The sequence below is a fragment of the Neovison vison genome, chromosome 1 (genome assembly GCF_020171115.1).
Source record: "Neovison vison isolate M4711 chromosome 1, ASM_NN_V1, whole genome shotgun sequence".
Taxonomy (NCBI): Eukaryota; Metazoa; Chordata; class Mammalia; order Carnivora; family Mustelidae; genus Neogale; species Neogale vison.
In genome coordinates this window covers 69,916,932-69,930,766 of record NC_058091.1, presented here as the reverse complement: position 1 = coordinate 69,930,766, position 13,835 = coordinate 69,916,932, and the positions used below count along the sequence as shown (strand labels likewise).

Genomic DNA, 13,835 nt, shown 5'->3' with positions numbered 1-13,835 from the left:
CCTCAGAGAAAATGAGGGAGGTAAAACTTTTAAAGAAAGTTTTAGTAATTTGCTCTAAGGGAATATAATGATATAAAATGGATAGTTAATATTTTAAGTCACAAATTCAGGAGTTTTAAGAATGATTACTTCAAAGATTTTGATTGTTTACAGAACAAGGAAAAAAGAGAAGATTATCAAAACAAAGAATCTAGTTTGTTTCCAGCCTTTTGGCTAAGAGGAAATATGAAAACAATCAGCCCACAATAACAGATGGACTACCTAATTAATTTCTCCCATAATTCATTCTTGTGGGTTTTTTTGAAGGAATAAAACTTAAGGAAAAATTGGATAATTTGCATAAAATGACATGTGCTTTGGATAAAAAAACAAATGCATGGATCAGAAAACTGTAGCCTTTATTGACAAGACCAGATTAATTAGAGCACATTGAAATGGTTACAGAAATCATTATGAAAATTAACAATGTAATAAACTAAATTTATGAGATGAGGTTATGAGCTCTAATCCAGTGAAAGATCCAGGGCACATGGCCAAAGCATTCTCTGTTTTATTTTTGTGATCGCTGATCTTTAATACTTTTATATGTAAAATAGATAATTGTATGAATACTTTGGTCATTATTATTTTCATATAAAGTAAATTAAAAGAACAATAGCAAATTATACCAACTAAGCCAGCCAGGCACCCCACAAAAGAAAATTTTAGCTAATCCAATTGAAAAGAAAGTTAAATAGTTATGGATAAAATTAGAGAAAGCTAAGGGAATTTAGAAAATCCCTCTACATCTTTATTTTTACCAAGAGATTTGTTTGTTTTTAAGAGGTTGTATTTTGAATTGGGATTTTACACTATGTCATTCTCATGATACCAGAGTTTTTAAAAATTAATTAACAAATAAATTAATTTGAGAGTATAAACAGGGGGAGTAGGAGAGGGAGAGGCAGACTCCCTGTGGAGCAGGGGCTCAATCCCAGGACTCTGGGATCATGACCTGAGCCGAATGCAGAGCTCAATGGACTGAGCCACCCAAGTGCCCCAATATGAGAACTGTTAAGAGTTTTTAATATAATTATAACTATTATCTTCCAAGATTGATTTTCCTTCTCTGGATGTCTGTAAAATGGACTTATGGAATGTTTGAAATGGCAAAAGCAAGTTGTTACAGGAAGAACATTTTTATTTTAAATAGATAACATATAAAACAATTTAAAATGCTAAAAGCCTTGTGGTCTCTTAAATACCATGTTTTAAAGTCTGTTTATATTGAGTAAAACACAGCAGAAATGATTCAGTGTCTTATTTCACACTAAGGATACATTTTACATTGCCACCCAGTACACACATGTATGTAGAAACCTTGAACTTCATGGAACAGTACTTATATCTGACATTAGCAATGTACTAACTATACTACTTATATTCTATCCTACTCCATGGTATTCTCCATTTTATTCCAGTTTATTCCCTTCTGCCCCACCCTATTCCATTCCATTCCATTCCATTCCATTCCATTCCATTCCATTCCATTCCATTCCATTCGTGGTTTTATTTTATTTATTTATTTTTTATTTTTATAAAGATTTTACTTATTTATTTGACAGACAGAGATCACAAGTAGGCAGAGAGAGAGGAGGAAGCAAACTCCCTTTCAAGCAGAGAGCCCAATGTGGGGCTTGATCCCAGGACCCTGAGATCATGACCTGAGCCGAAAGCGATGCTTAACCCACTGAGCCACCCAGGCGCCCCTCATTCCTGGTTTTAAAAAGTGCTTTTAGATGATATTCTAAGTTGATTTCATAACCCACTAGTGGGTTGATACTAGCAGTTTGAAAAAAGAAAAACTAGACTATAGGCCTTTTTCTACTATACTAATTTTGAAATGAACTATAGGTGATAAAAGGCATATTACTAATTTGGACACTCTTCTTTCTCTTCCTCTTTTTCAGGTTATTTATTTATTTATTTGAGTAATCTGTACAGCCAACATAGAACTTCAACCCATGACTCTGCGATCAGGAGTCACATGCTCTTCTAACTGATACCATTTTTAAAATCTAATTTCACCATGAAATATCCTAATTGGTACAGGTGTTAAATTACTACCTTTATCACAGAAGACAGAAAACTAGCTAGGAGAGACTCTAGATAGAGATTATCTAACTGTCCTACCCCTGTCCCTGCCCCTAGTTTTTGTTTTTGTTTTTGTTATTTATTTATTTATTTTTAAAAGATTTTATCCATTTATTGGACAGACAGAGATCACAAGTAGGCAGAAAGGCAGGCAGAGAGAGGAGGAAGCAGGCTCCCCGCTGAGCAGAGACCCCCGACTCGGGACTCAATCCCAGGCCCCTGGGATCATGACCTGAGCCAAAGGCAGAGGCTTTAACCCACTGAGCCACCCAGGTGCCCCATTTTTGTTTTTGTTTTTTAAAAAATATTTTATTATGGAAACTTTCAAGCATATTCAAAAGTAGAATAGTAGATTGAACCTCATCTCTTTGTCACTCTTCCTCACTGGATTATTTCGAAGTATATTCCAGATATATTTTATCTGTAAATACTTTAGTATGTGACTTTAAAAGATAAGGGATCTTTTTAAAAAGAGCATATCCAAAATATCCTTCCCATGACAGAAAATAAGAGTAAATGCTAATGTCATCAAATATGCTGTCAGTATTCACATTTCTCTGTGACATAATTTTTTAAAAACTCTTTTGAATTAGGAAATAAAGCCTATGCATTATATTTGATTGACAAATCTCTTCAGTTTTTTTTTTCCATCTATAGATCTCCCTTTGTGTGTGTGTGTGTATGTGTGTGTGTGTGTGTTTATTGAAGAAATCAGGCTGTATATATGTACCTATATTATGGTCATTTAATGTATTTCTCTGTCCTTTATAGTTAAGTAAATTGGTAGATTAAAGAATCTTGGCTAAGTTTTGGAATATTGGCAAGAGAGCTGTAAAAATGCCTTGAATCTCCTATTGTGTGACATCAGGAGGCATATGGTGTTTGGTTGTCTTGCTTTTTTGTGATGTTAAGATTTATCAGTGGCTTGATGTATCCATTATTAAAATTCCCCATCAGCTTTCTATTTAATGGATTATCCATTGACACCCTTTGGGCTGATCCATTGCTTTGTGAAGGGTTTCAAAATGGTGCTGTTGTTACTCTTGTCTTTTTGCATTTTTAGCTGAAAATTTCTATAAAAAAGAACTTTGCCTTTGTTAACTGTTTGATTCCCTGTATGCATCTTTGCTATTAAGGAAAGGCAGGATAAATGCTTAATTTTTTTTTCTTTTATCTCCAAATTCGTAAAATAATAGTTCTTTAGACTAATCCAAAGATGACCTGTGAATTTTGGCTTTAACTTTTCCTTTGAGTATTACAATGAACTGAAGGATTTAAGCATAGTTGATGTCTCTCACACCACTGAAGTTATTATTCTATTTGATGCTGAAATTTTGCCATCTTTGGCCAGTGAGGGGACTTTCAGATTCACATGGTGCCGGAAGTCTTTGAAGATCCAGACTCTTCTGGTATGTTTTATGCCTCAGACCTAGAATAAACTATTCTCTAAGGATTGGGAAACTTTCTAAGTTCTCAGGTAGAGAAATGAAGTGATTTGATGGAAGGATGCTTTGGGTCATTGCTCTTTTCGCTATCTAGTGCTGCCTCTACAGGACTGAAACAGACAGTACCAGTTGCCTTGCCTCCGCTGTTCCCCATCGTTTTCCTTTCACAGATTACTTTTCCCTCATAGGGTTAGCTTGATAACTCACTATTCCAGCTTCCAGTGCTGGATGGGGTTAACCCTGTGTCCTGATTTGGACAATGGGATATAAAACGAAGGATACTGGGAACTTATTTAGAATTAGCCTGTGATTTTATCTTTAAAAAATGGCTGTTTTGCTTTAGAAATATTTTTCAGTGTTTTCTTTAATTTTTTAAAAACTGCTCAAGAATGTTCTTCATTCAGGGGACACCTGTTCACTCCCACCAAAAATGAGAACAGCCCCCCCCCCCAAAAAAAAAAAAAGAATGTTCTTCATTGTCCATAATAATGGAGAGTACAAGTGGCCTGGATGATGAAAAACAATGGATAGTTTATATTTCATCTTGGTTTCTTTTTGGAGTCTTCTAAATGATGTTAGCAGGTACACATTTATCTCCCTAATTCTGTTTTGCTTTGGGTAATATCTGATAATTATAATAGCTAATGATAGTGCTAAGTTTGTACCAAGAAGTCGTCTAAGAGTGTACATGTATTAACTCACTCAAAAAATGACCCTGTGAGGTACCTATTATTATCATTATTCTCAAATTATAGAGGAGGAAACTGAAGTAAAGAGAGTTCATGTGACTAATCTATGATCTTACAGCTAGTAAGTGGTGGGGGCGGGCAGGAGTCCAACCCACAAACTCTGATCCAGACTATTAAAATTGGTTTCCATTTCTGGAGTACCGGTTTACTAAGAACAGATGGAGGTGGGCTAGAAATGTATTCAGACGTGGGTTTAAAATATATATGGTACTTTATTAGCATATTTTGTGGCTTCTGTTTAAAATTAGTAGATTTAGTTTGTTACTACACTCGAATGTAGGACTGTTTCTTAGATGTCTAAAATTACAAGCAGCTTGACAACATATTGATTTCATTTTCCATATTTAAAGAATTGCATGGAAAATAAAACCCAATGGCATCATGAGGCAATTCAAATGATGCTCATGATACAGATGAGAATGCAGCAAACTTTTTCTTAGCAATAGAATTTACAAGGTTGTGACAAGCTTGCATATACACAGGAAGTCGATAATTTATATTTCAAATACATGTTCTGTTTGTGAGGATATACCATTTTAACCATATTAATCATCAGATATATTTTTTTTGTTTGTTTTTTTGTTTTTTTTTTTTTAAAGATTTTATTTATTTATTTGAGAGAGAGAGACAGTGAGAGAGAGCATGAGCGAGGAGAAGGTCAGAGAGCGAAGCAGACTCCCCATGGAGCTGGGAGCCCGATGTGGGACTCGATCCCGGGACTCCAGGATCACGCCCTGAGCCGAAGGCAGTCGTCCAACCAACTGCACCACCCAGGCGTCCCAATCATCAGATATATTGTTCGGAAATATAGCAGTGAAGTGGATGTGCAAATATACCAGATAATTTTGCCCTAACTCATAGTGATATAGTCAGACTCTTTACCCAGGTTACCTTGCTCTTAATTTACTCCTGCCTTGTAGATGTCACAAGTGTATGTTTCTCCTAGAGTGTGTTCTTCCTGTCTATTTCTATAGACCTTTAGTTTTTAAATTTTAAACGTACTCTACTAATTTTCTTAGAAGTTAGTACTAAAACAACATTTGTGACATTTATTTAAAAAACATTTACTCTTTATATTTATTTTTTATTTTTTAGAAATCTTTTAAAGTTTATTTTTATTTTTATTTATTTATTTTAAAGATTTTATTTATTTATTTGACAGAGATCACAAGTAGGCAGAGAGGCAGGCAGAGACAGAGAGGGGGGAAGCAGGCTCCCTGCTGAGCAGAGAGCCCGATGCGGGACTCGATTCCAGGACCCTGACCTGAGCTGAAGGCAGAGGCTTTAACCCACTGAGCCACCCGGGCGCCCCAAAAGTTTATTTAGTTTTAAATAATTGCTACACCTAATGTGGGGCTTGAATTCATGACCCCAAGATCACGAATCACGTGCTCCTCTGACTGAGCCAGCCAGGTGCCCCAATGTTAATATTTTAAAGAACAGTAAGGGTCGAGTTGCTGAGGCAGGTGACTCTTGATCTCAGGGTTTTAAGTTTAGCCCCATATTGGGTGTAGAGATTACTTAAAAATTTTTTTTAAAAAATTAAAGAATAATAGAGTAAGGAAAATTACTTCTGCCCTGTGGTTTTGCAGACCTTCAACAGAGAAGCAGTTTGATCCAGTAGAAAATAAACTAGAGGAAGAAAGTTAAAGGGTCTAAATGCCAGATTTGACTCTTTGACATTGAGCAGTTTTTAGAGTTTTTTCTGCTCTTCTTTTTTCTCATGTATAATGAGTTCAGTTATATCAGGACTGTGTAGACACACAAGCAGTGTGCTATTGGCTGAACTCAGACTTCCCCATAGTCCTTTCCAAGGCATTGTGTCTCATGATCACTCAAGTCTCTAGAGTTGATCCCAAAGATGGAACCAGCCTCATGGGATTGAATGTAAATAAGGTGGTTTCTTCCTCCTACCTCTTTCTAAAATCATATCTCAGAATATGCAATTATACTTGAATTTTTGCAGAGTCTCTATTAGGCACTCCAATTTGAACTCCATTTTGTGTCAAGAAGACACAGCCTTGAAAATTCAATCAGTGGTAGTTTTGCATACATAGGGGGAGTTCCCGATAGAGTCTGTGAAAAAGGAGACAGTGGCATTTCATACTGATTTGGTAATTATTTCTGGGGGCTTAGCTTCATAATTAGAATTGTTGGGCATTGTAAATGGGTCTTTTGAAGCTACTTTAGCGAGTAGCCTGCTTCTGGACTATCTGTGGTTAAGGACTAGTTTTTTTGGTTTTTTTTTCAAGTTTTCTATTTGTTGCCAGCTGATACTTTTGTAAACTACAGTAAAAAAAAATGAACTATTAGAAAAATGAAAAAAAGAATACAAAATAGAAACCAACATTTTATAGACAAAATTACTTTGCCTACTTGCTGTGAAAGTTTCTAAAGCTGTCTTAATTTTTGCAAGTTTGTGGCATGACATTGACCACAAACCAAAGTTCGAGTGCATTGCTCTAAGTGGTTATGTTGTGGAGGTGACAAATACATATATACAAGATGGATGCAAAAATTATCTTTCCTAATATCATGAAAATTGTGGCATGGGGAAGAAGATGGTTGTTAGTTGTACTTTAGATTGTGGGCTAAATCTGGCTAACTACCTGCTTTGTAAAGAAAGTTTTATTAGGGAGAGTTGAGTGGCTCATTCGGTTGGGCATCTGCCTTCGGCTCAGGTCATGATCCCAGGGTCCTGGGATCAAGTCCCACATGGGGCTCCCTGCTCAGTGGGGAGCCTCCTTCTCCCTCTCTCTCTAGCTCTCACTCTCTCTCAAATAAATAAGTCAAATTAAAACAAACAAACAAAAAGAAAGCTTTGTTGGAACACAGCTATACCTATCCTCTGTGTTTGTCTGTAGCTGACTTGGTTAGTTTTGACTAAGTCAATATGATCTGCAAAGCATAAAATATTTACTCTGAGGTCTTTACAGAATAGTTTGCTAGCTACTGCTTTAGATTTAAAAATGACTATAATGAATGATTGCTACTTATGTAGTGATTGTTTCCTTTTTTTTTTTTGACTAAAATATCTTTGTTTAAATACATTAGACATATTATTGTTTGACTTTTTCCCTCTAGTCACTGATGTACCTCACATAAATTTGGAGAGAAGTAAAGAAAATGAACGGATCAGTAAGGATCAAATAAAGAAGAGGAAAAAAAAGCAAAAAGATTATCAGCCCAACTATTTCCTATCCATTCCGATCACCAACAAAGAGGTGCTTTTTTTAAAAATTGAAGTATAGTTGACATGAAATGTTACATTGATTATAGTTGTATAACATAGTGATTTGATGATCTATATTGTGCTATGCTTGTGGTCACACTGACGGTGTAGCTTCCATCTGTCACCGTGCAACACTATTAAAATACCATTGACTATATTACCTATGCCTTTCATCCCTGTGACTTACTCATTCCATAACTACCTCTGTCTCCCCTTCCCCCCTTCTACCCATCTCCTTATCTCTTATCCCTCAGGCAGTCAGTCAGTTCTTTGTATGTATGGATTTGTTTCTGCATTTTTGTTTGTTTATTCATTTGGTTTGTTTTTTAGAGGTGCTATTTAAAAACAAACAAACAAACAACTTTTACTATAAAGTTTTATTTTTAATTAGATTTAAGATACACTAAATGCTTGTAAACCCATTTGCTCTCAGCCCTTCAGTCTCTTTGACAGTATTTAAGCTGGGCTATAAGAAATAATCTTATTTATGCAATATAATATATTTAAACAGTAATTTTGAGAAATAGTATATAAACAACCATAGTTAATAATTTTGCAAAAGCCTTTTGAAAAGAGTTGTCAGATGGCATGTCAAGGTTGGTTCTCTCTAAGCATTTGCCTACCACAGTGGAGGAACCTTTCAGAAGCAGAGGGTAGTGACGAGGTAGAAAAAGAGGATTCTGGAATATCTGCTGGGAAAGTACAGTGGGATCTCTTGCTGCTTAGTCTCGTGTAAGGCGTTGGTAATTGCAACACAGTTTCTTTAAAAATTACTCATTGCTATGACAATTTAATATGGCATGGTAACTAGGGTAGAAATCTATTAAACTTCTGAAAAATCAATGTGGTATGAATAATAGAAAGCAGGACCAATTGGCCCAAACTAAGAAACCCTTGGAAATGGCTGGGAGCTGCTGTATCTGTTAGAACTGGTAGAGAGGTGAGGCAGGGAAGAACAGCTCCCTCGAAGAGGGACTGTTTTCACAATTGGTGCAGTCTGAGAGGCAGAGCGGAATTTCTGGTTGTGGACTGTGGTCTCTTTTCCTAGTGTCAAACAACAAAAATTCCAAGTAAATTTGAAGACCCCGTTGGCTTTATCGAGCAAGTCACGAATCGGGCAGCATCTCATATGGCAGAGAGAAAAGTGCTCCAACAGGCTGCAGAAAAAAGAGGGGTTTTAAAGGTAGAGAGAGAGAGAGAGAGAGAGAAAAGAAGGAAACTATTGGCAGAGAATCCTTGTTTTAGGTGAGGTCACCCTTGCGAGGAGAACGGAAGGCTTCTGTCAGTGAATGTCCTGCTGCTGACCGGGAAATTCCGTGTGGACTTGTTCCGTTCCTGGGGGGCAGTTAGGTGTGAAGTCTTGGTTGGCTGACGTGAGGCCCCTATCCTTAGGGCCTTCTGTGGTTTTCTTTTTCACACCAGGCACACTTTGCATTTGTTTCCCCCCTTATTTAACTAGAGTGTTTCTAGGAAATGCTAATGAATTTTTAAAAACCAAAAGAAATGCAATTGAAATCAAATAAATATCAAAAGAAAAAAAATAAATGTTATTGATACATTCCAGGAAGTTTCTAGTCTGTGAAATCACAGTGTAACTGGGGAGAGGGAGATACATAAAAAGCAATATAAGGTTTTAGAATTTAATGCAGCAATGCATTCGATTCTGATTTTACTTGTACATACCGATAGAAACTGGGGGGTTAGCAGTACAGTTGTCCTTACAAGTATTTAGGTGGCAGAGAGTTAATGTCATGAGTAATTATTATGTTACATATTATATATTGTATAAAAATACCTCTGAATTATTTGGACAGGTTTTCTTTGAAATTTAAGATCATCTGCTCATATAGGAGTTAGAAGAGAGTTGGAAGTCAGAGGTGACAGTACTTAACTGTGAAGTCAGAAGCCAGCTCTTTAGGACCCAGAATGTGAAACAGGCAAATCCCCATGCGGATACGGGATTTGTGACTGGAAGAGACCCCAGTTTTCTTATCTTGCTTTGCTGTGCAGGGTAGAAGTTTGGGAAGCACTTCTGCAAGTTGCTTTAATGAGGCCCTTCATGGAGTCTGTCTCTACTCCTCCGTCCTTGGCTCCCGTGGTGGTCTCAGCAGCAGCTCTGTGTCTTCTTCATGTCGGCCCTACCCCTTCTGGCTTCGTTTTGGCTTCCTGCCTCTTCCAGTGAAGATCAGTGGGGTGATATGGTGGGGAGGGACAGGATGGGGGAGGGGATGAAGATGAAAGGGGATCGAGCAACTCTTTCCTTCTGTTGAGTTCAGGATTTGGGCCACGGAAGTGCCTGGAGCAAGCGGAAGAGGGAGGATGGTCTGCCCCTCTTGGTTTTCACCCTGTGAGCTGCCCGTAGCCTTTGTTTCTGCTTTTCACTTTCTGGGAGGTTGTGTAGAAAGTGGGGGGTGCCGCTTTGCAGTCCTACAGTCTTGTTTGAATACCATCTGGGCTCTAAGCTCGCTGTGGATGTAGGTCAGGTGACTTCATTTCTGTAGTTTACATTTCTTTAAGTGTAATATGGAGGTGATAATTACTTTCTAAACCCAAATCTGGACATGTCACCCACCAGCTTATATACTTCACTATTTCCCTGGTGGTTTTAGGACAGAGACAGAGGCTTTACTGTGTTCCGTGAGGATCTGCACGGTTCGGCTTTCTCCACTCTGGCATTTGTTCCTTCGGCTTGAACCCCTCTGGTCTTGAACTTGCCAGGTTTCCTCTGCCCCCCCCAGAGAAAGCCTTTTCTGTCTGGGAGTTTTCTTTTGTCTCCTCTTGGTTTTGTTGAGGCCAAAATCTCAGTTCAAACCTCTTCACTGGTGACCGCTGCGCCTCCGTCACCCAGACCCTGCCACCTCCAGGCTCCCCTAGCTTTCCTTTTGTGATCTATCATCCTGGCAATCTGAGCGAGCTCGCCTTCCGCACAGAGTTCTTCGGTTCATTCCCAGTACCTAGAGCAGAGCTTGGCAGGAGTAGAAATACACACACACAAAATACCGTCATTTCAGGGCTGGAGAAGTGTTTGTGGCATACCAAGTTACACCAAAACATTTACAATAATTAAAATAAGAAATACAGTATTACAAGTGGTGGTTTCATAATGCAGGTTTAATAGTCATCCTTTAAGGGTAGGGTGACTTAAGTTATGGGGAATGCAGGTTTCAAGTGACCCGGAAACCAAATAATTTAATGTTTCCCTCTCAAGAGACTTATTTGTAGATAATAGAACGCCTACATACAAATACAGGGAGGAGAGGTAGGATGGGACCTTAAGAGACACATTTTCCATCTTTTATATGAACATCTTTTCTGTTTGTTTGTTTTAAAGTATCAAGTGTTAATTTTCTTTTAAAACTACTTATGAGCTTTTGTGGGAAGGCCTGGGAAAAGAAGCAGCATTTATAACATTGTTTCAATGGGAGACTGTATTCCAAGTTCCAATTAAGTGACCTGCAAATAAGTTTGTAGAAGCTCGCACATTCACAATGAGTTGCTCTACTTTTGGCCTCTACTTGTTGGCATCTAGTTTTAAAGAAAAAAGTATTCAGACTTATATGGGTCTTTGATTTTTTAAACGTATTTTTAGGTTTTGAAATGTTTGAAATTCTTCATTAATGGAAATTCATGATTTCATACTTTTAAGAAATAGAATTAGAAAGTGCATTAGGAGGGCTGCATAAAAATATCCTAATTTCCAGTATATGAAAGTATGTGTTGCTCCATTACCTGCAACTATGCATTCATTCAAAAATAAAAATAAAGCAGGAAAAACTTAATGGGTTTATAATAAATCCTACATGTTTCTTAAGTGACTGGAATTGTTTGTTAATCCTAGTTGGATTTACTCATTTGTTGGTTTTATGTGCTTTCTTTTGAGTGGTAATATTACAAGGTAAATCAGCACTGAAAAAATGCAAGAGAACTAGAAACTGAATTCAGGAATGTATTAATTTTTTATAAGATCATTTTTTTATAATAATGGAAAAATATGATTTTCTTTGGGGGTTTTAAAAGGCATTTGTTGCATTTAATTCCATATTTCATCATTTTGTCATGAGAAAGTTGCTGGTCTTCTAAACATAATCAGAGTATTCACTTTTTTTCTGGGATATGTAATTGTAAAAGTATTTGATATCCTGGTGTGTATGTTAAGCACTTGGTAGATTTGGAAACTTCTCCTATTGGAGAATGATTTTTTACTCAGTTTTGTTCTGTCATCAGTTTTTCAAGTTCTTTCCGTGGGTATAGACAAGCAAGAAAAATGAAAGTATTCAGCATTGAAGAAAAGTTACATAGCAAACTGAAGTGATAATTCTAGTAAATCTTAATGAGGCAGCAAATTTAGGAACAACATAAGTTAACAGCTTTGAAAAATTCTGAAAATAATGTCAAAAGATGGGGTCACCGATGTTCTCCTGCTCTATGCCGGAATGCAACTTGTCTTCCTTGTGCAGAAGCTTTGTAACTTTAAGGCTTGTTCTCTGCACTCATATATGCCTTGAAATTACAGAAAGCTTGAAGAGATAGAAAAATGAATTTTCTTACTGAATTGTTTTTAGCCATATGGAATATGGCTTAGTGGTGAGATTTAACAGGTGGTTGGTTGTTCTTGTTCTCTAAACACAAAGACAATACTCCATGAAATATTTAAGATTTTAATAATGCTCATATTTTTACAAAAAATGTCTTTGAGTATCATATTTAAATATGATTCTGTAGTATTAGCTATTTTTTAGGATGTGCTTGTGCAATACTGTCAATGGCTGGGGATTAGGGTGAGAAGCTTTGATGGCTTTATAGAATTTTAAACAGTGGCTGTAAAAATTAGTTTTCTTTGGCTTTTAATGACATTGGTACTTATGGAAGAAGATGCTGAAGGCTTTTTTTCTTTTTCTTTTATGTTTTAAGAATATAATTAGGAAAAAGCGTTTAAAAACCTCTTAACATGATTTCAAGGAATATGTAAATTAATCTGGAGCATCATTGGGAGGATCAAAGCATAGCTGGAAATATGTCATGACTCAGGGCACCTGGCTGGCTTAGTCGGAGGAGCATCTGACTCTTGATCTCAGAGTTGTGAGTTCAAGTCCCATGCTCAGTGTAGAGATTACTTAAATAAATAAAACTTTTAAAAAAGGAAATATATCACTTGATTAGATTATATTTAGAATTTTCATAGGTTGAAGTTAATCCTGCCTCATAAGTACTGTGTGACATTAGAGAATTAATGTTCAAAGTATTTTATTATTTTTAATTTTAAGTTTACAAGCTATTAGATAATTAAAATATGTGAATGGTCTGAAACTATTTTAGCATGCTGGACATTGCACTAAAATGCTGAATACGTGAATGAATGCAATTTTTTGATCATTATCTTGAATTTACATATAATTAGTATTTGAGCCCAGAATGGAGTGTTTTTATGAAAATGTGGGTACTCTACTCACTAGGTACAAGTAGCAAATCCCAGAATGCCTGGGTGGCTCAGTCAGTTGAGCATCTGCCTGACTTTTATTTTCAGCTCAGGTCATAATCTCAGGGTCCTGGGATCGAGCCCTGTGATGGAATCCCTTGCTCAGTGGGAGGCGGCTTCTCTCTCTCCCTCTTCCTTTGCTCCTCTTCCTACTGGCACACATGTATGCTCTCTCTCTCAAATAAATAAACAAGCCTTTAGAAGAACCAACCAACCAACCAAACAAACAAAAAACAAATAGCAAGTCCCCAGTTATGACATAAATATCTCCAAACATTGCCTAATGGTATCAGGGAGGCCAAGCTGCATAGGGTAAAGAACCGCTGATTTTAATATTGGCAGTATTCCATACCTTTTATTTGGCAAATGATGTAGGGCTTACAAAGTATTTTTATGTAGCTTATCTACTTTGATCTATAACACAACACTCTAAGTTTGGCAATGCAGATTCTGTTACTCCTGTTTTACAACTGAAAAAACCAAGAGTCCGGGAGAGGAGGTGACTTGGGTGGATTCACCCCTGTGGTGGACTTGGGGTTAAAATCCAGAATTTCTGAGCCAAGTCCAGCACCCTTAATTTGCATCTGTTTATAAAACAGTCTGTTTATAAAACAGAGTTCTCATCCTGTGCTACTTATCATTTTCAGTTAACCCAGAATTACCATTTGTACCAGCTAAGATTTGGGGATGTAATTATATTGTTTAGAGGTATGACTTTTTTTTCCTTTTTTTGACTGAAGTATAGTTGACACACAGTGTTACGTTCGTTTCAGTTGTACAACATAGTGATTTCACCAGTC

General features: G+C 36.8%; 1 protein-coding gene across 9 annotated transcripts in view; it reads left to right on the top strand.

The window, feature by feature from the left end:
* The window catches only part of AKAP7 (A-kinase anchoring protein 7), a 154,695-nt gene that overhangs the window by 17,597 nt on the left and 123,263 nt on the right, over positions 1–13,835 (top strand). For all 9 annotated transcript variants that reach the window (XR_006384582.1, XR_006384581.1, XM_044248816.1 and 6 more), the window contains exon 3: positions 7,412–7,551. Coding sequence is in view for 7 of the 9 variants with exons in the window: in XM_044248816.1 (XP_044104751.1) it covers positions 7,412–7,551 (140 nt within the window). In the remaining 2 variants the exon portion in view is untranslated. The remainder of the gene's footprint in view (positions 1–7,411; positions 7,552–13,835) is intronic.